The 23,543-nt window shown below is 53.7% G+C and overlaps 1 protein-coding gene across 1 annotated transcript in view; it reads right to left on the reverse strand.

The window, feature by feature from the left end:
- PREX1 (phosphatidylinositol-3,4,5-trisphosphate dependent Rac exchange factor 1) overlaps positions 1-23,543 on the reverse strand; it is a 213,998-nt gene that overhangs the window by 55,321 nt on the left and 135,134 nt on the right. The window contains exons 7-14 of the mRNA XM_058287217.2: positions 22,792-22,925; positions 15,926-16,044; positions 14,218-14,367; positions 12,320-12,467; positions 3,924-4,024; positions 2,479-2,582; positions 2,237-2,286; positions 1,423-1,498 (exon numbers count right to left, since the gene is read on the reverse strand). Coding sequence (XP_058143200.1) covers positions 1,423-1,498; positions 2,237-2,286; positions 2,479-2,582; positions 3,924-4,024; positions 12,320-12,467; positions 14,218-14,367; positions 15,926-16,044; positions 22,792-22,925 — 882 coding nt within the window. The remainder of the gene's footprint in view (positions 1-1,422; positions 1,499-2,236; positions 2,287-2,478; positions 2,583-3,923; positions 4,025-12,319; positions 12,468-14,217; positions 14,368-15,925; positions 16,045-22,791; positions 22,926-23,543) is intronic.

The raw sequence follows: 23,543 nt of genomic DNA on the forward strand, positions 1-23,543 counted from the left end.
GGTGGAAACTCCAGACATGCAGAGCTGACTTCAAAGCCCGGGTGGTTCTGAGACCTCCTGCGCCTCGAGGTGCCCCTCACAGCTGGTGATCAGTGCCACCCACCCCACACGTATACGAGGTCTTGGACTGAAGAACACTTTTTAAAGGGTTTTTCTAAGCTTGCTTTGGAGGTTATTTGGCGCCAAGAAACATTTCCTTTACAGACTGGTTGTGATTTCTCACAGTTGTCGGGAATTGGTACGATGTAAGAAAATCCAGGCAGCAAACTGTTTTCAACTGGAATGACGGTTTTATGAATGCTAAATTTAACAGTTAATGAGACCACCAAAGAGCTACACACCGTAGATGCTTAATTCAACATGTACCCGGTTTGACATTGCAGTTTTCTCCTTGTCTTTTTGAACCAATACTTTTTTTTTTTTAGACAAATGAACAGTCCCGTGGGTCCCTGAAAAGTCTGCAGCACCAAGACACCAGTGGCCACGCAGGCCTGGTGCAAACCCGCCAGGCCGTAAAGCCCTTGTACCCGGCTCCACCTCCCTGGGCCCCAGGCACCATCTATAAATGAGGGGGGGCTCAATGGGGTAATGCACGAACCCCAGCATTATCTGAGCCTGGCCCAGATAAAGCACCCCAAGAATAGAGCCAGAGGGAAGCAGACTTGGCCCAATGGATAGGGCATCCGCCTACCACATGAGAGGTCCAAAGTTCAAACCCCAGGCCTCCTTGACCGGTGTGGAGCTGGCCCATGCACAGTGCTGATGCGTACAAGGAGTGCCCTGCCCTGCAGGGGTGTCCCCTGCATAGGGGAGCCCCACACACAAGGAGTGTGCCCCATAAGGAGGGCTGCCCAGGGCGAAAGGAAGTGCAATCTGCCCAGGAATGGCGCCGCCCACATGGAGAGCTGACACAACAAGATGACGCAACAAAAAGAAACACAGATTCCCGGTGCCACTGATAAGGATAGAAGTGGTCACAGAAGAACACACAGTGAATGGACACAGAGAGCAGACAACTGTGGCGGGGGGGGTATGGGAGAGAAATAAATTTAAAAAAAAAATTTTTTTTAATAAAATAAAATAAAAAGAAGAATAGAGCCAGAAAGGAGAAGAAACCGCCAGTCAAGAGCGTCGTGGCACCTCGAAACAAGCTGGGGAGATGGCACAAACACACCTTTGAGAAACTGCAGTAAAAATGACCCTGAGATTGTCCAAGCTTCTGGCCAGACCCCAATCCCTGGGAATTTAATCAAAAGGAATAACTGGGAGAGCTCCCTGTGGAGACTCCGAGCAGGGTGACCCGTTCATCCCGGTTTGCCTGGGACGGTTCCATTCTAAAATCGAAATCCCCGCACCCCGGAACCTCCTCAGTCCCGGGCAAACCGAGACGGTGGGCCACGCAAGCTCGGAGCCCGGTCTCACCTGAGCCAGCAGCCAGTCCACCAGCTTGCTCCCAGGAAGCACCGACTTGTATGTCTTCAGGTGGTAATCGCGGTCTCTGCGGGGAAGAGAGGTGCGCCGTGAGCGGGGAGGGTGGAGGGGGCACGGCCCCGATCCCCTGCTTGAGGCCTCCGGGGCTCTCTTGACCCGGCAGAGGGCAGGGGGCGAGCCCTGGGCAGGGAGCCGGTGGGTCTGAGAGGCCTGGAGCAGGTCCCTGCCCACCCCAGGATGCCGTCCCCACCACCAGAGGAGGGGGCAGGAGTAGGTGCTCGAAGTTTCCAGAAACCCTCTCCTCTCACCACCCGGGGTTCTCAACTGGAGCCAGCTTTGCCCTCAGAAGACACTAGGCAAGAGCTGAAGGAAGACGTGTGGCTGTCATAATGCGGGGGAGGGGGGACAAATTTCAAGAAAAAAATCCAAGCAGGGATCTCCAGGGTGGAGGATTTTATCAAGGGGCCAGCAGGAACAGCAAGTGCAAGGGCCCTGGGGTGGGTCCTATTATTATCCCTTTCTGCAGCTGGAGGGAGGCACAGAAGGTTGATTGCGTAACTCTGCCCAGGGTCCCACAGCTCATAACTCACGTTCAAACTCAGCCAATCTGGTTCTAGAACTGACACCCTTAACTACCAAGTTGTGGTGCTGTACACAGATTAATTTATTTAATCCTAAGGACAGACCTACAGGGTAGGTGTGATGATTAGCTCATTTGATGGCTACAGAGGCTCAGAAAAGTGAAGTCACTGGCCCGACTGGGAAGAGGCAGAGGTGAAAGTGGAGGCGAGAGAGAGTGACTTACTTGATCACTGGGGTGTAGAGGCTGTGAAGGCGGCAGTAAAGCCTCACACCCTGAAAGAAACAAGGGGGGAGTTTGGGATCAGGCGGCATCCTGGAGGGTCCTCCAATACAGACACGGGACCTCCAATCCAGACTGCCGGGGGAGATGGCGCCCAGGACGGAGCGGGGTGGGGGGGGGGGGCGGGCGGGGTATGGGTGTCCATGGGGCTGGGCGGGGCCGCGGGGGTCAGCGCGGGGCCCCACCTTGGACATGATGTCCTCCAGCTCGCTCCGGGCCTTGTAGGTGCCGTCGTCGTAGCGGAAGCGGTACATCACCTGCTCGTTCTTGAACTGGTGCTTGTCGGACACTGGAGGGGGTCGGGGGCCGGTGAGGCCAGCACGTTCCCTCAGCCCCTCCCAACCCACAGCCCCCCGCAGCTACCCCCCCCTGTGCGCCCTTCCTCCAGCAGGCTCTCCTGGAACCACAGTCGCACGGGTGGGTGCTATTGTTTCCCCGTTGTGCAGACGAGCAAAGCGGGTGCTCACACCACCTGCGGGGCCCCTGCTGAGACCTGCGGCTTGGGGCCCGGAAGCGCCCCCTGATCCAGCCGGCGTGGGGCTGCATCTGGCCCGGCACCTCTTTGGGTCTAGAGGTGTGGGGACAGGCGTGCTGGGGTCTCCGAGACAACCCTCAAGTCTGCACTGCCGGGCCTGGGGGGGCCATCTCTGCCCAAGGGTCCTGGCGTGCCCTTGACGCTTCTCTCTCTCACTCCCCACTTCTGATCCATCGGCAAAGCCAGTAGGCCCTACTTTCAAAATATTGAGAGTCTGACTCCCATCCTCACTCACTGGTCGAGCCACCCTCAACTCCTGCCTGGACGATTCCAGAAGCTCCTCCCGGGTCTCCCCGCTGCCAACTTGGGCCCCAGCTGTCCACCCTCCCCACACAGCCAGAGGGAGACGCAGCCAGAGGGAGCAGGTCCTTCCTCCACGCAGGGCCCTGCCAGGCTCCACATCCCACCTGGCACAAAAGCCAAAGCCCCTACAAGCCTCCGTGCGGTCCTGGTTTTGGGGGCCCCCTCTTCTGACCTATTCCTAACCCTGTCCCCGATCAAGCTGCATAGACTTTGGCCTCGGGGACCTCCCCGCTCTCAGGTCTTGGGTCCAACGTCACCTTCTCAGCAAGGCCTCCCCACCCCCTTATTTAAAGGGCCCCTCCCCAGTACGCTGCACCCTCCTCCCTGACTCCTGTCGCCCCACAGCACCCATCGCGTTTGATTGATGAGTTTTACTGAGCTGGTTCATACTCTGCTCCCTCCAACCAGAACATCAGCTCCATGAGGTCAAGAGTCCTCACCTACCTTGGCTGCTGTGTGGACAATGGCCGGCACATAAGAGGCACTCAATAAATATTTGTTGAATGACTAAACAAACAAATGTTTCTTATCTTTTTGGAAAGGAACAGATAGAAAATTCTACTCCCCTCCTCCCAACTTTTTTGAAGTGGCCCTTCCATGCCTGTGCCTAGGTGAGTGATGGGTCTCCCAGCCCTGGGAGCAGTTTTACAAGGGCGCCCACCTTCTGTGGGCCACACTGTGCCCAGGGAACAGGGCAGCTGCAGGGAAGTGTAGAAACAGCCTCTGGGTGAGTGGAAGACTCACACGATCGGGGCCTGGCCCGTTCCAGTCCTGGGGCCCACCCAGACTCACCGTGGTGGATAATCCCGTTCTCCAACAAGGCTTGGCCCAGGTTGACCCCTTCTTCCGTCTTGCTGATTTCACCAATTTCCAGGAGCCAGGCCACGAACTCACTGCCAGAAAGAGAAGATGCCGTGGAGAGGGCCTCCCTCATCCCGACCGCAGCAACCAGCACGAGGCTGGCCTGGCCCACCCGCCCCTGGAACGAAAGCTGGCACTTCCTGCAGGGAAGCAGAGCTTAGGCCCCACAGCCCTGTGCTCTGGGGACCAGGGTCCCCAAATGCTGAGGCCACAGGCATTTCCCTATGACCAGGGGCCGTCAAGTGGGTGTGCCTAGATTCCAGGTCCTGCTTTAGGCTCAATGGATGGATGGATGGATGGACAGACAAACGGATGGGAGGGAGGGAGGAAGGGAGAGAAAGGGAGAGAGGGAGGGAGGGGTAGATAGAAAATGGGTGAGCAGGAGGGGAAACAGATGACCGGATGGGTGAGTGGATGGGTAAACACATGGGTGGGGAGATAAATGGACAAGTGGGTGGGTAGGTGGGGGATGGACAGATGAATGACTTGATGGATAAATGGCTGGGTAGATAGGTGAGGGATGGGTGACAGAAGGCTAGATGGATGGTGGGTGAACAGGGGGATGGATGGATCAACAAGAGAAGAGGGGAGAGGACTTGGTCCAATGGATAGGGCATCCGTCTACTACATGGAAGGTCCGCAGTTTAAACCCCAGGCCTCCTTGACCCGTGTGGAGCTGGCCCATGCGCAGTGCTGATGTACGCAAGGAGTGCCCTGCCACGCAGGTGTGTCCCCACATAGGGGAGCCCCACGCACAAGGAGCGCGCCCCGTGAGGAGAGCCACCCAGCGCGAAAGAAAGTGCAGCCTGCCCAGGAATGATGCCGCACACACTGAGAGCTGACACAGCAAGATGACACAACAAAAAGAAACACACATTCCCAGTGCCACTGATAAGGAAAGAAGCAGTCACAGAAGAACACAGCAAATGGACACAGAGAGCAGACAACTCGGGGGGGGGGGGTAGAAAAATAAATAAAAAATAAATCTTTAAAAAAAAGAGAGAGAAGAAATGAATGAGCAAACAAGCAGGAAGCAAAGATAGGGACCCCAAAAGATAACAATATGGAATCAAGAGAGCTGATGGCGGGGCAGTGGACTTGGCCCAGTGGTTAGGGCGTCCGTCTACCACATGGGAGGTCCGCGGTTCAAACCCTGGGCCTCCTTGACCCGTGTGGAGCTGGCCCACGCGCAGTGCTGATGTGCGCAAGGAGTGCCCTGCCACGCAGGTGTGTCCCCACATAGGGGAGCCCCACGCACAAGGAGCGCGCCCCGTAAGGAGAGCCGCCCAGCACGAAAAGCAAGTGCAGCCTGCCCAGGAATGTTGCCACACAGGGAGAGCTGACACAATAAGATGACGCAACAAAAAGAAACACAGATTCCCGTGCCCCTGACAACAACAGAAGCCAACAAAGACGAGGACGCAGCAAACAGACACAGAGAACAGACAACTGGGGTGGGGGGGGAGGGGAGAGAAATAAATAAATAAATCTTTAAAAAAAAAAAAAAAAGGAGAGAGAGCTGATCGTGGTCAAAGCCTATAACTCCCCTACTTAAAGCTCTCCAGTGGATCTTCCCATTACACTCAGAAAAGAAATTCGAACTCTTCAGCTGCTGCCCCCATGGAGCCAACGCCCCGCACGAGCTAGCCAATCTCCTCTCCTACGTCTCTCCTTGTTTTAGTCACACCACCACCTTTCCCTTCTTCAAAATGCCAGGCTCCTTCCGGCCTCAGACGCTTCCCATTTGTTCTTCCCTACTTTTCATGCGGTGCTCCTTTGCATTCTTCAGGTCTCAGCTCAAACGTCACCTCCTCCAAGAAGCCTTCCCTGACCACCCCATCAAAAGCAGGGCCCTAATCCCACACAATCGCACCTCTCTGTTTTACTCCCTTTTGAGCACTTACTAGTCCAAAATTACTTAGTTTACAGATTTATGTGCTTATTGGCCATCTCCAACCAGAACGTATCCACATGGAAAGGGATTTTTGACTGCCTTATTCACGGCTCTCGCTCTAACACCTGGGACAGGTCCTAACCCCCAGCAAGCCTCAAGAGTCGCTTATTGAACAAATGGAGGACGGGACCATCAAACAAGGACCGTTCCAGGGTCAGCGGGAGGGCCTGGGGGCTGCTGAAGAGCTCACGGGGCAGAGCGGGTCCGGCAGCCTTCCTGACTCCAGCGTGACTGCCCAGTGGGGCAGAGGCGCAGCCAGGCGCCCGGTCCTGGCTCTTGGGGGTGCATCTCAGGCTTAGCACAAAACGCAACCCACTCAAAGCCAGCAGGAAAAGGGAGAGCCGGGAACGGGCTGTTTCCGCCAAAGCAATCTGTGTTCAATAAAAGCAGGTGGCGGCTGGCCAGAGCACAGAGCTCTTCTGCTTATCGAAACCAGCTGTCCCGCCTCCAATTACAGGGCCAGAGGGGGCAGGGCTATTTTTAGCTTCCCAGCGCTTGGCAGAGCATAGACCTGCCTCGAGTGTAGGTAGCAGCATCTGCTGAGGCATTCAGAGCCCCTGGCGGAGGGAGCTGCAGAAGCCGTGCCTCTAGTTTGCGGAGCGGGAGCCCCAGGTGGGAAAGAGATTGTCCTGGGTCCCGTCCGCCCCCACCTCCAGTCGCCAAGGCTCAAAGAGCAGAGAGGGGGCAGCTCCCAGCAGCAGAGGGAGGCGAGCAGATGTTGTGCGCCCACTCTCGGAAGCCCAGGACCCAGCGTCCGGCTGTCCACCGGCTGTCTGATGGCACTGACCAGCAGCCCTGCGGCCAGAGTGGGGGGACAGGAAGTGCCCCCATCACAGCTGCTGGAGCAGAGGACGGCAGCCCGGAGGACAGCTGTGACCCGTGCTTCTGCCCTGCGCTGGGCCTTGCCACCTTTCTGAGGATAGAGGAGGGTTCACGGCTTGCTGGGCAAATGTGGGCAAGTCACCAGCCCTCTCTGCGCTTCAGCAGGACCCACCTAGCAAGTGGCTCACTCGGGCGCCTTTTGGATTTAGCCGGTAAACGTTTTAATCCTATGAAATCTTAGCCTGGGGTCCGGTGGGCAGAACCAGATGAAGCTCATCTCAAACCCAGGGACCTCGAACTCTTGTAAAGAAGCAAAAGAGGCCACGTGGAGATTCTGCTGAGCCAGTCAGTGCAAGAGAAGCCGGAAACCCAGAATTTTCTGTGAAATCTCCCAGTTGTTAAATGTTCATATCTAATCCCACGTTTCCTGAGTACACCATGTAGGCCAAGGAAAACACACCTGTGAACTGGAATGGGCCAGCAGGGCACCAGTTTGCCACTTCTGGGGTGGAGGGAAGGGTGTTCCAGGCAGGGGGAATGGCATGTACAAAGGCCCTGAGTGAGGAGTGAGGTCAGGAGGCCAGGGATCTGCCAGCTGATGGTGCCCTGGGATGCGCAGGGCAGCAAGATCCAGCCTTCCAGAAAGGCCTAACTTGGGGCGACGAGAGGGAAGCTGGGGCTCCAGGCGGAAGGTCATCCTAGCTTGGTGACGAGCTCAAGGTACAGGGGACGGAGCACTAGTTAGGATGGGTCGACCTTCATGGCTCCTCACTGCGCCCTGGTATCATCCAGCCAGTGAACACGTACTGAGCCGACGCTGGGAGTACGGAATCTACAGGAGAGTCTGCAGTCTTCCGGGAAAGTCCCAAACTGAGGCCCCACGTACGACCTGGCTCCCAATGCAAGAACCCCCCTTTCCCTGCCTACGTCCTGGATGGGCCACGCACTCCACAAGGGCAGGGACTGGGGGGTTTGCGTTCACCCCTGCGACCCCACTGCTTGAAGAATCTTCCTGAAGACGTATGCAACAATGGCTGCAGGTCAGTATTGATCATCCATGACCCTGTCCTAGGCCCTGCGGGTCCAGGGGATCGAGACGGCCAGGCCTCTTGCACCTTGCAGCTCCCATTCTAGTGGAATTCCATTAATGAGTCACATCTCACATCTGTCAAGGAGGAAATTAAAGGCCTTCTTCCAGGAAGCCTTCCCTGACTGCCCCTGCTGGATACACCTCCCACACCGCATTCAGGGCCTGTCTGATGAGTGATAGTTCATCTGCACCCCTGCTTGAAATCTTCTAATGGCTTCCCAGATCCTAGAATAAAATCCAAACCCCTTACAAGGCCCTGCATGTCTGTCCCTGCTGACCCCAGTGACTTTGTCTCCCGATGCCGATGCCACCAGGCCCTTCCAGCCACACTGGCCTCCTCGCAGCCTCTCCAGCCTCAGGGCCCTTGCACCTGCTCTCTCTGCTGGGAACGCCGCTTCCCCAGATCGTCCCGTGGCTGGCTCTTGCTTGTCATTCAGGTATTGGTTTAAGCCTCCCCTCCCGAGAGGCCCTTCCTGCTCCCGCCCTGGAGGAACTAGCACCCCCATTTTCTCTCCTGCTTACCTCTACCTGCTTATTTCCCTACAGCAATCCTCAACTCTCTCCACCGTCTTCGTCTATTTTCAGATTGCCCCACTGGGCTGTTATTTCCTTGCCTGCAGGGATTTCATCTGTGCTGGTCACCGTTGACACACAGGAGTGGCTCCATCGATACTCAGTGGTATTAGTGGACCTAAGTTGTCCCCCCAAATCATCTGAGGACCCTAGAGGGCAAAGGCCACATTCCTCCAAAGACACCCTTCACAAAAGATTTTATTCCTTGCTTGTTCCTCTTTGATGCAGCCCCTGTTTGTCTCGTGTCTGGCCAGGGCAGAAACAGGCTACCCCGAGAGCCAAACCACATTCCATCACTCCTGCTGCCCTGTGCTGGCCAAGTGGCACGCAGGACTCCCTGCATCCTCCAACAAACCTAAGAGGTACATTTTACTATCACTCTTGCACAGATTCTTTACTGAGGCTCAGAGAGGTTAAGAAACTTGCCCAAAGTCACACAGCTAGAAAGTGGGAGAACCAGAATTCAAGTCCAAGTTCAACCCTGAAGGTAATAAAGATAAATCAGATACTTTCACTATTCACTATTCACAGAGTGATTCCACATCTAAGCAAGGAGGTATACAGGGACCTCCTTGCCTACACAGCCATCAGGGAAAACTGAAATGTGCTGAAAAGACAGAGATAAAAATAAATAAGCACAGCAGAGCACCAAGGGTGAGAGCAAAGACTGTGGAGCCATGCGGTCCTGGGTTCAAATCCACTTCCTAGCTGTGTGACCTTGTGCCAGCCCCTTCCCCTCTCTGTGCCTCAGTTGCCTCATCCTTAAAACAGGGGAAATGGCAATAACCTGGCCTCACAGGGCCATGTGAAGACAAAAAGCCATGGCTGGGATCAAATACAGTGCCTGGAACAGAGAAAGGGCCCAATAAATACTGCTCTGCAGCTGCTGATTCCTTCCGCCTGAGGGGACCAGAGATACGCCTGGAGGAGATTGGAGGCCAGCCGCACAGGGAGTGGGTGGAGAGCCCCAGGGCTGGGTGCACAGCTAAGCCCTGCGAGGAGGAAAGCTGGATTAAAAAAGTCTCCTGCAGGGCTGCTGGTCCTTAAGGCTGGTGATTACAAAAGGAGCTGCAAGGCTGGCGGGGTCTCAAATGGGCAAAGAAAACCTGCCCTAATCCTTCCTGAGGAGACAAGGAAACGCCTCTGGAGTTCTAATCGCAGGCAGGTTATCCCATCCGGCTGGACTAAGCTGTCCAAGGGGTTTGGCAGGAGGCAGGGTGGTTCTTCAGCCCAGGGGGCGTGGGGGGCCGGAAGTCGGAGTGGAACACCTCCTTCCCGCCCCGGGGATCAGGGATTAGCTGGCAAGGCCGGCCGGGCTGCCCCTTCCCCACCTCCCCGGGCCTGCAGGGGAGCCCACACGCCCTCCTCGCCACAGACCTGTCCAGGGAGCTTGGGAACAGGCGCCAATGACCCCGAAGGGCAGCAGGCCAGCCCAAGTCCAAAGGCAGCCTGGCCGCCCTGCTGGGGCGCTCACACCCCAAAACCCCTGGCCTTCTGCTCCGCCAACCACAAGCCTCGGGCACCACCAATAGGTTCTGCCCTCGCACCTCCAGCGGCCTGTGCCCCACGGGCAACCGCACGTCTCCCGGGCACCGCGGCCTTTACAGTCCAACCTCGGCCCTGCTCTCTGCCCCCAGACCTGCTCCCCCGCTCTCCCCCAGCGTGTGTCCCCTGGCTTCCGGGGCACCACACTCGCCAGCATTGGTCCCACCTCTCCAGATGCTTCCACCCCGACTCCTTTGCTGGTTCCTCTTCCAACGTCCTTGGGCCCCAGCACCCAGGCCCTGCCTCTCTCCCGTCTCTTGCTGATGTCATTCAGCCTCCCGGCTTCACAGGCCAGCTAGATGTCGCCAGCTGCTGCACTGAGGTCTCCCATCCAGACTTTTCTTCCATCTGGCCAACAGCGCAACATGTCCACCGGGGGGTCCAATGGTCACCTCAAATGTGGCACATCCAGAACCGGGCTCCTGCGCTCCACCCCGCCCCTGGAAGCCGCTCCTCCACCTCTTCTTCCCTCCTCAGTAGCAACTCCATCCTTCAGAGGCTCGCCCCTAAAACCCTGACGCCTTCCCTCGCTCCCTCTTTTTCTCAGCCCATCGGCAAATGCTGTCACCTTCAGAATTACCCCGCATCCAACCACTTCTGTCCACCTCCACTGTCACCACCCTGGTCCAAGCCACTCAAGGAGCTTTAATCCACCTCCTCAAAGGCTTTGGGGAAGTGGGTGGGGTATAAATAATAAACCCGAAATACAGACACTGCCTCACAGGCAAATCTGTCTTCCTCTGTGAGGTCGGGAGCTCCCAGCATTCACCCGTCCCCTCCAGGGTGTCTACTCCTATGGCTGGCGCATAGTAGGGCCTCAAAACAGACTGAGAATTTTACGTGGATGGTATTTCTTCCTACTGCCTCTCTGTACCCCGCCAACTCCAGCACATAATAGGCCCGAGGGAGAATAAAATTAGGAAGGGAGGAAAAGGGAAAGATGAACGACTGTGAGGAAAAGAAAAAGCTGGGGCGAGAACCGAGCAAATAGACAAAAGAGGTGGTTGGGGAGGAGCGGCAGAGGGGGTGAACGGGGAGGGAGCAAGCCTCGACGTGCCCCCGCTCCTGGCCTGGAGAGACCCACGGGTGGGCCCCTGGCAGAAGCGCCCACAGGATGCCTGTGTCTCTGCAGATGGCTGAGAGCATTGTCTTCTTGCATGGGAACCCCCTGGGTTACAGATAAGAAGCCTGAGACCCAGAGAGAGGATGAGACACCCCCAGTTCCCTCCCTCAGTCCCTGGCAGGGCGAGACCAGAACTCGGGGTTCCTGATGGGGCCCGACACCCTCCCCCAGGTGGATGAGAGTTAACCCGGGAGCCCCGGCTCAGCCCCAGGAGCCGCATCCAGCTCACCTGTCACCCGACCCCATTGATCCCCAGGTACAAAGTGGGGGAGGGGTCAGTCACAGGGGCGGTACTTCCTAAACGGGAAAACTGGGGACCCAAAGTGCTGGAAAGCCTATGGGACCCTCCCCTCCCCCTCACGTGTAACTCAAAAGTAAAATCAACATGCACCACAAGGTAAGTCTAAGAAGAACCACAACGTTCAGCTATTTCCCTTGATAATGACTTTGGTGCTTTTTTAAAAATATCAAATGCTTTTGAAAACATTTCTGGGGTGCCCCGTCTCAGAACGGATGTCAAAGGGGTTCTCCTGCATTGGAAAAATTCTCTGGAAGCAGCTGCTCAGGGAGGCGCTGAGGACGCACGCTGGTGTCAGCTGACGCCGCCTCACGCTCAGAGGGGGCCTCACATGGCGTGTTTTAGGCTGGCCCCGAGGGCGGTTGACATCCCAAAGACAAGGACGGCTGCCACGAGGACCTGCTGCCCTTTCCAGGCCGCCCACCTCCTTTATAACCAACAACTGCGGTAAAGAGCGCTCTGCTCGGAATATCTAGAGTGGCTTCTTGTTTCCTGGCCGACCCAGCAGCATTTTTCAATCCATGGTGGGCAACCCTCACAAGTCTTGCCCAGCATTATTTTTGAAAGGAAGAAATGACCAGAACAGAAATTTTCAGAGTATGTCAAAGACAGTTAAGTTTGTGAAACTTTCATTTCAATCATATGTATCGTGTGTACCAGGTCACAATGTAAAACTCAAGTTTGGCTAAGGGGTACGGTCAACGGTTTCAAAGACCCTGTTACAGTGCCTCCCCCGGCCTTCGGGACCCCTCAAGCCTGGTTCACAAGAATTTAGGGGCCTTTAGTGGCTCTTCCAGGAGGACGCCTGGGGGGAAGGGCAGGGCTGGGTGGAGCCAGCCTGCAAGGGTGCAGACCAGCCGGCGGGCTTCCAGCCTCCCGAGGAGACCCCAGGGAGCCAGACCGAGGTCGGGGAGCCACTCACTTGCCGAGGAAGCACTTGGGGACGGTGCTCAGCTTTCTGCGGCGGTCCTTGATCAGGTTCACCTTCTTGCTCATCATCATGTGGTAAAGCTTCTCCCCCTTCTCGGCGATCATCACGTAGGCGTCCCGCTCCATGCCCAGCTTCAGGCCTGCGCAGGGGGGCAGAGTCAGGGCCGGGCAGACCACCAGACCCGTGAGAGCAGAGGGAAGAGGCCCGCAGCTCCCGCAAGCCCCCCACCTGCCCCTCCACCCCTGCCACAGCCACACTCATCCCGAACGCCAGGGGCTCCTCCAGGCTTCTGTCGAAAGCCTCCAAGGAATTGTGGGGAGGGGTTAATCTCCCCATTTTACAGGGAGCAAAGCAGAGGTGCAGAGAGGATACACCCCGGAGTCCTAAGGGATCACGCCTTCCACCCAGGAGTCCCGCTCCAGAATTACGTTCTTTTTTTTTTTTTCAAAGGTCCAGTAAGAGAATTATGTTCTTAATCACTTCACTCTGCTGCTTCCCCAACCTGAAGATGGTTTGCAAATTCAAAGGTGATCAGGAAGTCTGCTGAGTGCTTCATTCCAGCCAGGGCAGCACACGGAGAACCCTGACCCCGGATCCCTGCTCCACGTTTTCTACCTGGACTCCACCCAGTCTTGAAATAACAATGACAAATAGTAATGGCAAGTGCTTTTATAGCATTTACTGTCTGCCACCCAAACCCTCAAGTCATCTACGAAGCAGGTACTTTGATTATCCCCATTTGACAGTTAGGAAACTGAGGCCCAGAGAAGTTAAGTTCTCTGTCCAAGGGGGCCCAACTGGACTTGGACCCAGGAGCTTTGGTTCCAGATCTGTGTCCTGGACCACAACACAACTATCCAGCCCCACGGTGGACAGCACCCTGATTCTAATGACCGAGGCCCACCGAGGCCACAGTGCACTCCTGAGCACCTTCACCCAGCTCCAACCACAGCCCACGAGTCTGACCACAAAGTTACTAATTGGTTGTACCCCAGCCAGGCCAGGCCCCAAAGCTGACCACATGCCCAGCCCTGGTCACTTTCAGAGGTCACGAGCTGCCCAACCAAAATCCAAGGTCAATGGTTTATTTAGTCTAATGAACATTTAAAGTCAGGAAATATCATGTAAAAATGAGATGTCTAGTTTCTCTAGAGAAAAAAAAAAAATTAACAGATCTAGCCATGCTGGGCCCACATCCCTGACAGATGACAGTGACCTGTACTTGGGTGGAAGCAGGACAAGGAGAAAAGCGGATGCGCTGGCACATGTATGGAGGGCAAAATCAAAAGGATTCGTGGTTGACCGAATTTGGGGGGTGTGGGGAATCAAGGAGGAAATCACGATTTTGAGGTGAACACCAGAGCGGATGGAGGTGCCACTTACTGAGATGGGGAAGTGTTCGGGGCACAGGTATGGTGGGAATCAAGAGCTCCGTTTGGGACATGGTGAGTCTGAGGTGCCTGCAGCACACGCAGAGGTGGTTTCATGTGGGCAGTTGGATATGGGGGAGACTGGGGAGGAAGGAGACACACAGGGTGCTTCTTGGCTCCCAGTCCTCAAGGGTGAAGGGTGTCAAGAATCGCAGGCTGATCAACCACATCAGCAGGACCTTGGGCAAGCCCCTTCCCTCTTGGGCCTCAGTTTCACCATGTGTCTGGTGGGCTACAGCAGCCGACCTTGGGTGACCTCGCAGGTCCCATCAGGACAGGAAACAGCCCCAGAGCCTCCTGCCCCTTCAAAGACTTGCTCCGCACGGGCTCTGGCCCTTCCAGAAAGGACCCTGCGACCCCTTCCCTAGACACAGCCCTCGCCCAGCAGAAGCGACCGGCTGGGGAGAAGCCCTCACGCCCCACGGGTCCCGAAGGCCAGCCGAGGGCCCCGTCACTCACTCTCCCGCTGCTCCCGCTCGCGGATGATGGCGTCCAGCCACTTCTGCTTCTCCTCCGCCGTCTTGGCCATGCACACGAACCACTTGTTCTTGGCCGTGTTGTGGATCTTCCAGCCGTTGGTAACGGTGTAGCCATTGCTGTGGTAATCGGCTGGCAGGGGCAGGAGGCAGAGGGGCGTCAGCAACGTCGGGGGAAATCAGCCCCACGACCCTCACATCCCACACGCAGGGCCTGCGCGACCTCGGGGGGCGGCCCTGCCGGCTCCAGAACACCGGAGCATCGAGAGGACCAGGGAGCGGGAGTGGAAATTCCCGCTGAAGCTTCAAACACTCGCTCCCCTCTCCTGACTATTCTCTGGTGGGAGAGGACCCCCTTCTGCATGCAAAGACCCCTCACGACCCCTCAGGGATGGGGTGACTCGTGGCGAGACCCCGCCCGGGGTGCGGGGATGCTTCCCAGTGTCCTCACCCGTCCCGCTCGGGTACCGGGGTCTGGCCGCACACGTCGCAGCCCTGACGCACGGCTGGCGAGGACGAGAGCCGGCAAGCCTCCGAGAACAGGCCGGCATCCCCGAGGGAAGGGACAACGGCCGTAGCCTGGAGCTGAGGAGGCTCCACAGGTTTCATGGGACGGCCGAGGGGCCAGTGGCTCAAAACCAATTAGAGCCCCGGCCCTGCACAAACTCCAGGACGTGCACCCAAGCGACGCGCACGAGAACGCTCATGGCGTCGCCATTCCCAACCATCGACAGCAGAAACCACCCAAACGTCCGTCACCAAAGGAGTGGCTGGACTGTGGGAACCTCCTGCAGTGGGACACGCAGGGCAGTGGCAGTCAACAGACTATCAGCATGGCAGGTGCGTGCCAGCCCGTGGCTGACGCTCATCAACGCGATGCTGAGAGGCAGAGGCAAGGTGCCAGAGAAAAGACGTGGTGTCATTCCACTTATATAAGGTTCAAAACAGGGACTTTTTAATTAAAATGTCAAGTAAGGGAAGCAGATTTGGCCCAATAGATAGGGTGTCCGCCTACCACATGGGAGGTCCAAGATTCAAACCCAGGGCCTCCTGGCCCATATGATGAGCTGGGCCACGCGCAGTGCTGATGCGCGCAAGGAGTGCCGTGCCACGCAGGGGTGTCCCTCACATAGGGGAGCCCCACATGCAAGGAATGCGCCCCATAAGGAGAGCCTGCCCAGCACGAAAAAAGTGCAGCCTGCTCAGGAGTGGCGCTGCACACATGGAGAGCTGATGCAGCAAGATGACGCAACAAAAAGAAACACGGATTCCTGGTGCCACTGACAAGAATACAGGTGGACACAGAAGAACACACAGCGAATGGACACAGAAAACAGACAACTGGGGGGGCGGGGAAGAGGAGAGAAATAAAAAATCTTTTTAAAAAAATTTCTTTAAATGTCAAGTAACACACACTTAGGAGGTAAAAACATTTTTGAAAAGCAAGAAAATGTTTATCACAAAACTCAGACTGGGAAGGGGTATGGGAGGGGCCTCTGGGGGGCTGGCAGTGCTTCCTCTTTCTTATGTGGGGACCACCTAGACGCTCACTTTATCTGTGTATGTTTCAGGCTCTCTTCTGAAGGTAGATTGCATTTCACAGTAAAAGATAAAAAAGCTGATTTTAATGAAAGAGAGTGTGCCAAGAGGCAGGGGGCTGGGCTGGGGCAGGGGCCAGGGAGAGGGGCTACCTGTCCCATCTTCCACGTTCTCCACTTCCATGACTTCCGTGTTGATCCGACCCCTGAAGATGTAGAGGGAGCCGTTGATGGACTTGGTCCTCTTGGTTGATTTCTTGCTCCCGGTGACCCTGAAAGGCAGGGGAAAGTGGGCGTCCCCAGCACCCCACCAGGGCTTGGGTGTTTTCAGCAGAGCGATGCAGAGAGCTGCACCCGAGGGTGCCCAGGGGAGGGGAGGAACACCGTGCAGGTCAGGGGCGTGGGTTTTCTGCCGGGGCCTGGGAGACTAGAGCAAGTCACAGCTCTTCTCCCGGCCAGTTTCCTCATCTGCAAAACGGGATCAAAGACTTGCTGGTCTTGCACAAGCTGCTTTTCAGCCAACAGGGGATTCCAGATGGGAAACCAACGAGAAACCAGAGAAACCCAGGCTTCTCGGCTAGACAATGGCAAGAGGCTCAGTGAGTTCCTAAAAACCAGAGGACTTGCTAAGTAAGGCCAGAAGGAAGGAGCACGCCAGCCCCCCATCTCTCACACCCGGCCACCATTCACTCTTTCAGCCAGGCCCTCGCTCTGTCACTTACCCACTCATTCAACAATCATCTGACCAGCGCTTTCTATGGGGAAGACACCAAATCAGGGACCACGGAGGGTCATTTGTCCATGCCTGCAACAAGCATTTATTGAGCACCTACTGCATGCCAGGCACTATCCTAGGTGCTGGAGCAACAGCAGTGAACAACGAAGGCTGAGAGCTCATCTTCTAATGCAGAGGGCGGGGGTTGGAGAGACAGGCACAAAATTAAAAAGTCAGCCACATGTTAGGGCAGGAGTGCCTGATGCTTTGGTGCAAGATAAAGCAGAGAAAGGAGACAGGGCCGGTTGGAGGTGTGGTTTCTGGATATGTATAAATACAGACATAGACATGCACACGTATGTGCAAATACACAGACATGTGAAGATACCTAGATGTATACCCATGTTCAAATACAGACCAATACAGATACATGTGTAAAGTACATATACATAGATACATGTGTGTGCATGTACACATTTTATAAACTTATTAAAACATAAAATACATACAGAAAAAAATGATTTAAAGAAGCAAATGGGGGAAGCGAACTTGGCCCAGTGGTTGGGGCATCTGTATACCACATGGGAAGTCCACGGTTCAAACCCCGGGCCTCCTTGACCCGTGTGGAGCTGGCCCACGTGCAGCGCTGATGCGCACGAGGAGTCCCGTGCCACACAGGGGTGTCCCCATGTAGGGGAGCCCCACGTGCAAGGAGCGCGCCCAGTGGGAAACAAAGTGCAGCCTGCCCAGGAATGGCACCGCACACACGGAGAGCTGACACAACAAGATGACGCAACAAAGAGAAACACAGATTCCCGTGCCTCTGACGACAACAGAAGCGGACAAAGACGACGATGCAGCGAATAGACATAGAAAACAGACAACTGGGGCAGGGCAGGGGAAGGGGAGAGAAATAAATAAATAAATAAATAAATAAATAAATAAATAAATAAATCTTTAAAAAAAAATAAAAAGAAGCAAATAGCCAAATTTATTTTTACAAAGTGAACACATCTGTGCGAACTTTCCTAGCACCTCAAAGCCCCCCTCCCCCCCCTCCCCCCTGTCCAGTTTGTATCCCGGCCCCCGCCAAGGGTAACAACTATCCTGACGTCTAACCCTCTAGACACAATTCGCCTGTTTCTGAACATGACGTAAATGGAATCATGCGGCACGGGCCCCTTGGTGGCCACCTTTTCACTCAGTAGCAATGACTGACATCCATCCATGTTGGTGTAGTGACAGGGATGGACATTTGGGTTGTTTCCAGTTTGGTGCTTCTATGAGTGTTTTTATACGTGTCTTATGAAGAGCACACGTGCACATTTCTTTACAAACTTAGGAACTGCTGAGTTAACAAAGCATGTGCATGACCCACTTTACTAGATCCTGCCAAGCTGCTTTCCAAAATAGTCATAACAGTCTACCCACACCCAGCAGCACGGGGGCGTTCTAGTGGCTCCACAGCCTCCGTGACTGGCATTTTATTGCTCATTTTGTCCACTCTGGTATATCTCATTAAAATTTTAACTTGTATTTCCCCTATGAGTAAGGAGTTCGAGCACCTTTGCATGCTCATTGGCTATCTAGATATCCTCTTTTGTAAAATGAATGCCCCTTGCCCATTTTTCAGTTAGACTGTCTTTTCCTTAATGATACATAGCAGGGGTTGACAAACTTTTTCCATAAAGGGCCAGACAGTAAACATTTTCAGCTGTGTGGGCCATATGGTCTCTTGCACAACTTCTCAGCTCTGCCCTTGTGGCACTAAAGTAACCACAGATAAGACATAAACAAATGGGTGCGGCTGTGTGCCAATAAAACTGTACTTACAACAGCAGGTGAAGGGCCAAATTGGCTTACAAAATATCTTTATGTACTCTAGATGAGTCCTTTATCAGTTTATACAAATTGCAAAGATTCTTCTCCCAGTCTGTGGCTTGCCTTTTTACCGTCTTCATGGTGTCTTTTGATGAACAGAAGTTCTAAACTTAAAATATTCTCATTTATCTATTTTTTATTTACAAATAAGGCTTTTTGTTCTATTTACATCTTTGCTTACTCTAAGACCATGAAGATACTGTCCCTTGTTTTCTTCTAGAAGCTTTATTGTTTTTTACCTTTCACATTGAAATCTGTGATCCATCTGAAGTTGATTTTTGTGTATGGTATGAGGTAGGGGCTAAGATTCATTTTTCCCAATTGGGTATAGAAATGACCACATGCCATTTAAGTGAAATGCACTTCAGTTTTGTTGAAATTCAAATGACTGCTTATAATGGGTTAAAATTCCATACCCAGTATTGTATTACAATGATGTGTTTGTCTGTTTTTACACCAATACATACTGTGTAATTACTGCAGCTTTAGAGTAAGCCTTGGCATCTGGTAATAAAAATCGTTCTTTTTCATAACTGTCTTGGCTGTTTTTGTCTTTTTCCATTTCAAAGAATTTTGACAATCACCTATCATTTATACAAAAAACTCCTCATCAAATTTTTATTGGAATTGTTTTGAGATTCTAGACAAATTTTGACAATAGAATGGAAAGGATCTACTGGTGAGGTGGATGTGGGGAAGGTCAAGTCCGAATTAAGGATGACTAAGATTTTGGCCTGAGCGCCTAGGTAAATGTTGGTGCCATTTACTGAGAATGAGGAAGACAAGTGAAGGAAAAAGTCTGGGGCAGAAGTTGAAATGAAAATGAAGAGTCATATTTTAGATACAATTTAAGTATGAGCTGACTGTGAGACATCCAAGTGGAGATATATATTTCTTGTTTACACACTGTGTACACCAAGCATTATTCTAACCCCTTTACTTATATTATTTTTTTTAGTCAATAAAAATAACCCCATGAGATGGGAACTATTTTCATCCCCATTTAATGGATGAGAAAACAGGCAGAAAGAATGGACATGACTTGCCCAAGGTCACACAGCTGGTAAGTGGCAGAACTGTTATACCTTACTGCCTCTAGGATGCTAAGCACACAGCTGAGATCCATAAGACTTGGCTCTTCTGGGCCTCAGTTTCCCCCTCTAAAGAATGGAGGCTTTTAAAACCCTCCCTTCTACCTTTAACATCCAAGGAGCCTCTGCTTTTGAATTAAACCAGGAAGGCTCTGAGAGACATCCCCTGACCACGCCCCAGACAGACAATGCCCTGCTTAAACCAGGCAGAGACCAAAACCCAGCTGGCAGACGCCAGCAGCTTCAGACATCTCCTGTGACCATGTCAGAGTCAGGCCTGGAGTTCCAGCCACCATAGCCCAATCTCTGGCCCTCTGGCTCCCTAGCCAGAGGCAGGAATCCTAGCCACCTGCGAGGGCTCTCAGGAGACAGACAGACCCTTTCCCTCCAGCCAGCCTGGCTCACCTGCAGAAAGGAGGCAGTGGGCAGCCTTAGGAGAGATCACGGAGGCCACAAGGAAGGCCCAGAGGCCCCCTGGAGGCCAGTGCGATCATTATCTGCTCTGTACCTGAACAGGCACAGGCAAGATGCCCAGAAGGAGGAACGGCCTGCACTAGAGTCGCCAGAGGCTGAGCAGACTCAGAGCTGGGAGCAGAGCACGGGAGCCTGAAGGGACATTCTGTTTTCAAAACTCCAGAGTCCTGGGAAAAGCACCTGCTTCAACAGCCCAGGGTGGGGCAGCCACGAAGGGCTGGGGGATGGACGCTGGCAGCACACTTGGACGACTCTTGGGATGGCTGCAGTGAGAGCTGGGCGGAAGCAGCAGGGACCCTGGCAGGAGACCAGAGGACATGGGAGACAGAAACGGGCAGACCTCAAGGAACGGACAGGAATGAAGCAGCAAAATGTGCAAGAAAGATGGTGAAAGAGGGAGACCGAGGCCTTTACCACGAAGGAGCAAGCCCAGGGCCTCTGTTTAAATGCCACACCCAAGCCACTGTCCTGAATGAGGAGCCAGTGACAGAGGTAATCAGCAGGAACAGTACCAGCAGCTACCCCGTCTTCTACACTCACTCCGTGCGAGGCTCTCAGCACATTTAATCCTCATGATAACCCCAGACAATAATTAGCCCCATTTTACAGATCAGGAAACTGACGCACAGAGAGGCAGAGTCACAGAGCTAGAGACTGGCCGAATAGGGATCCAATTGTAACGAGGCTAGACCTTATCAAACACAACTATAAAAGAGGGCTTATCACGCCCCTTTCACAAATGAGAAAACTGAGGCTCAGAAAGGCCTGGCTGGAAGAAGAAGGCAACAAGAAACCCACACATGACAAGGCAACAGCCATCACCCACCCTGCGTGTTCCTCCCCACAACCTCAGGAGGCCAGCAGAAGAAGACAAGGGAAACGAGGTTCAGAGACGTTAAGCAACAGGCTCAGAGCCACAAAGCAAGTTGGGGCAAAGCTAAAGCGAGGCCCAGGGTCTGGACCTCAGCTCTCAGCTATAGCTTTTCTAACATATAGGAAAAAAGAAGCCTCTGGAAAGCTGACGTTTCACCCCTAAGGCAAAATAACAGGAAGGAGAATTCAAGAATGGCCATGTTGTGTAATTGACACCATCCTCTACCTGCTGAGCAAGAAAACGGAAAGGCAGGAATCTGTACGTCCACTAATGTACCCCCTCATCCACCCATCCAACCACCCATTCATGCCCCCCGTCCTCCAACCATCTACCCATCCCACACCCCTCCATCTCCTAACTCTTCCTCTTTCTAACCATTCATCTGTCTATCCACTCAAGCATCTAGTTATCCAGCCTTCCACACCAACCAACTCTGTACCCATCAACCATCTATCACTCCATCAACACACCTATCCAACTGAACATCTACCCATTAGTCCCAAATTTCATCGCTCACCCTCCCTCCCAGTTACATAACGATCCAACCATCCACCCATTTAACCATTCATCCATCCACCATGCCCTCAACAAATCACCCATCTAAACACATCGGCCAGTTCACCATGCCTTCATATCCACCTCTCCAACTACCCAAATACCCATGCATTCTACCAGCTTCCCATTCAGCCCTCCATCTGGCCATCTTGTCAACCTCCAACCATTCAATGCTCATTCATTCATCTACTCACTGTCCAACCACACATCTCTCCATTTCATCTCCAACTTCACCTCCATCTACTATGCATTTCATGTCCCAAACCTCCAAACCATGTATCTATCCCTTCCCCCATTTGCCCACCTATTCTATCATTCACATTTCCAAAAATATACACATCTGCTTTCTCCTACCCACCCATCCATCCATCTATTCACCCAGGCCAAGAGTTTACAGACTCTGCAAAGTGCAAGAAGCTGCAGTAAAAGACACAAAGAAGAGGAAGATACTACCCTTTCCTGCAAAAAAGCTTAATGTGAGAAGAGTCCCTCCCTACCCAAACTCTCCACCTTAGGATCCCAAAGTCACAGAATGTGTGTGTCACAAAGACCCTCCAAACTTCCATGTCCTAGACCTACACTGTCCAATACAATAGCCATTAATCACATGTGGCTCCTGGAGCAATTGAATTGTGGCTTGTCTAAATATGCTTCCATACTGGATGTTGAAGACTTAGTACAAAAAGAAGAATGTAAAATATTTCCTTAATAATATTTTAATTGGAAATGGACTTTGGCCCAGTGGTTAGGGCGTCCGTCTACCACATGGGAGGTCCGCAGTTCAAACCCCGGGCCTCCTTGACCCGTGTGGAGCTGGCCATGCGCAGTGCTGATGCGCGCAAGGAGTGCCGTGCCACGCAAGGGTGTCCCCCGCGTGGGGGAGCCCCACGCGCAAGGAATGCGCCCTTGAGGAGAGCCGCCCAGCGTGAAAAGAAAGAGCAGCCTGCCCAGGAATGGCGCCGCCCACACTTCCCGTGCCACGGACGACAACAGAAGCAGACAAAGAAACAAGACACAGCAAATAGACACCAAGAACAGACAACCAGGGGAGGGGGGGAAATTAAATAAATAAATAAATCTTTAAAAAAATAATAATAATATTTTAATTGATTACATGTTGAAATGGTATTACTTGGGGATCTATTCGGTTAAAGAAAATATATTATTTAAATTAATCTCTCCTGTTGCTTTTTGCTTTTTTATTACTAAATAGGGCTAACCAGAAAACTTAACATCTGTGACTCACATTATGTTTTTGCTGGACAGCACTGACCTAGAGTAAACCCCTCAACTCACAGACGAGGAAAGAAAAGCCCAGAGAGAAAAGTGATGAGCTCAGGGCATCGCTGAGAGTCAGTGGGAGGGGTAGACCAATGCCAGCCCCCTGGCCCACCTGGCAGCCCCTCCCCCAACCTTCCTGACAACTCACCTGGATTTCCGCTTGCAGTAGACGAGGAGGTTGTCGAAAAGGAAGAAGGCTCTCTCCTGGATGTTGCCCGCAGAGATTTTTAACAAAGTCCCTTGCAGGAGGAGCTGGGTGCAGATGTCCGTGAGGTTGGAGCCCTGAGAGAGAAATGAGGGGGCGCAGGGTGTGAGGTGGCAAATCCAGGAGCGCACTCGCAATATCCCCTTCCTTCCCCAGAGACTGGATCGCCGGCCCCCTCCACGCACCCAAAAACCCAAAGGCACCACTGCGGGCAAATCTGTCCGCAGACAGAAAACCAGGGCCATTGGGTCAGCGGCTTCCAGCCGTCAAGAGCGCCAGAAAGCTCTGGGAAAAGCGCACTGGCCTCATCGCTGCACAGACGAGGGACATGGGGCTCGGGAGCCGGAGGGCCGGAGGGCCGTGCTCACTCACACCACCCACGGCAGACCTGAGTGGGCGTCTGCTTTCTGTTCTGGCTTGGCTTTTGCTTGGTGGGGGGGCAGGGATGGTATACGTTTCCCCCTTATTTCTTTACCCCTTCCCTTGTCATGATAGCTCCCCCAGAGAATTCCACTTCCACCAGGAAGGGCCCTGACCAAGCATGTGCCAGTCTGTTCCCAAGACCGTCTGGGGCTGAGAAATGCTTGCCGAGCGGCTGACGAAGGCGCCGGGAACACCAGGGGGTGGGATTCTGAGCGTATTCCATCTAGCCAAGGAAGTGAGGACAGCTGGGAACAGTCTCAAACGCCACCAGA

Source organism: Dasypus novemcinctus, chromosome 24 (assembly GCF_030445035.2).
Source record: "Dasypus novemcinctus isolate mDasNov1 chromosome 24, mDasNov1.1.hap2, whole genome shotgun sequence".
NCBI classification, from domain to species: domain Eukaryota; kingdom Metazoa; phylum Chordata; class Mammalia; order Cingulata; family Dasypodidae; genus Dasypus; species Dasypus novemcinctus.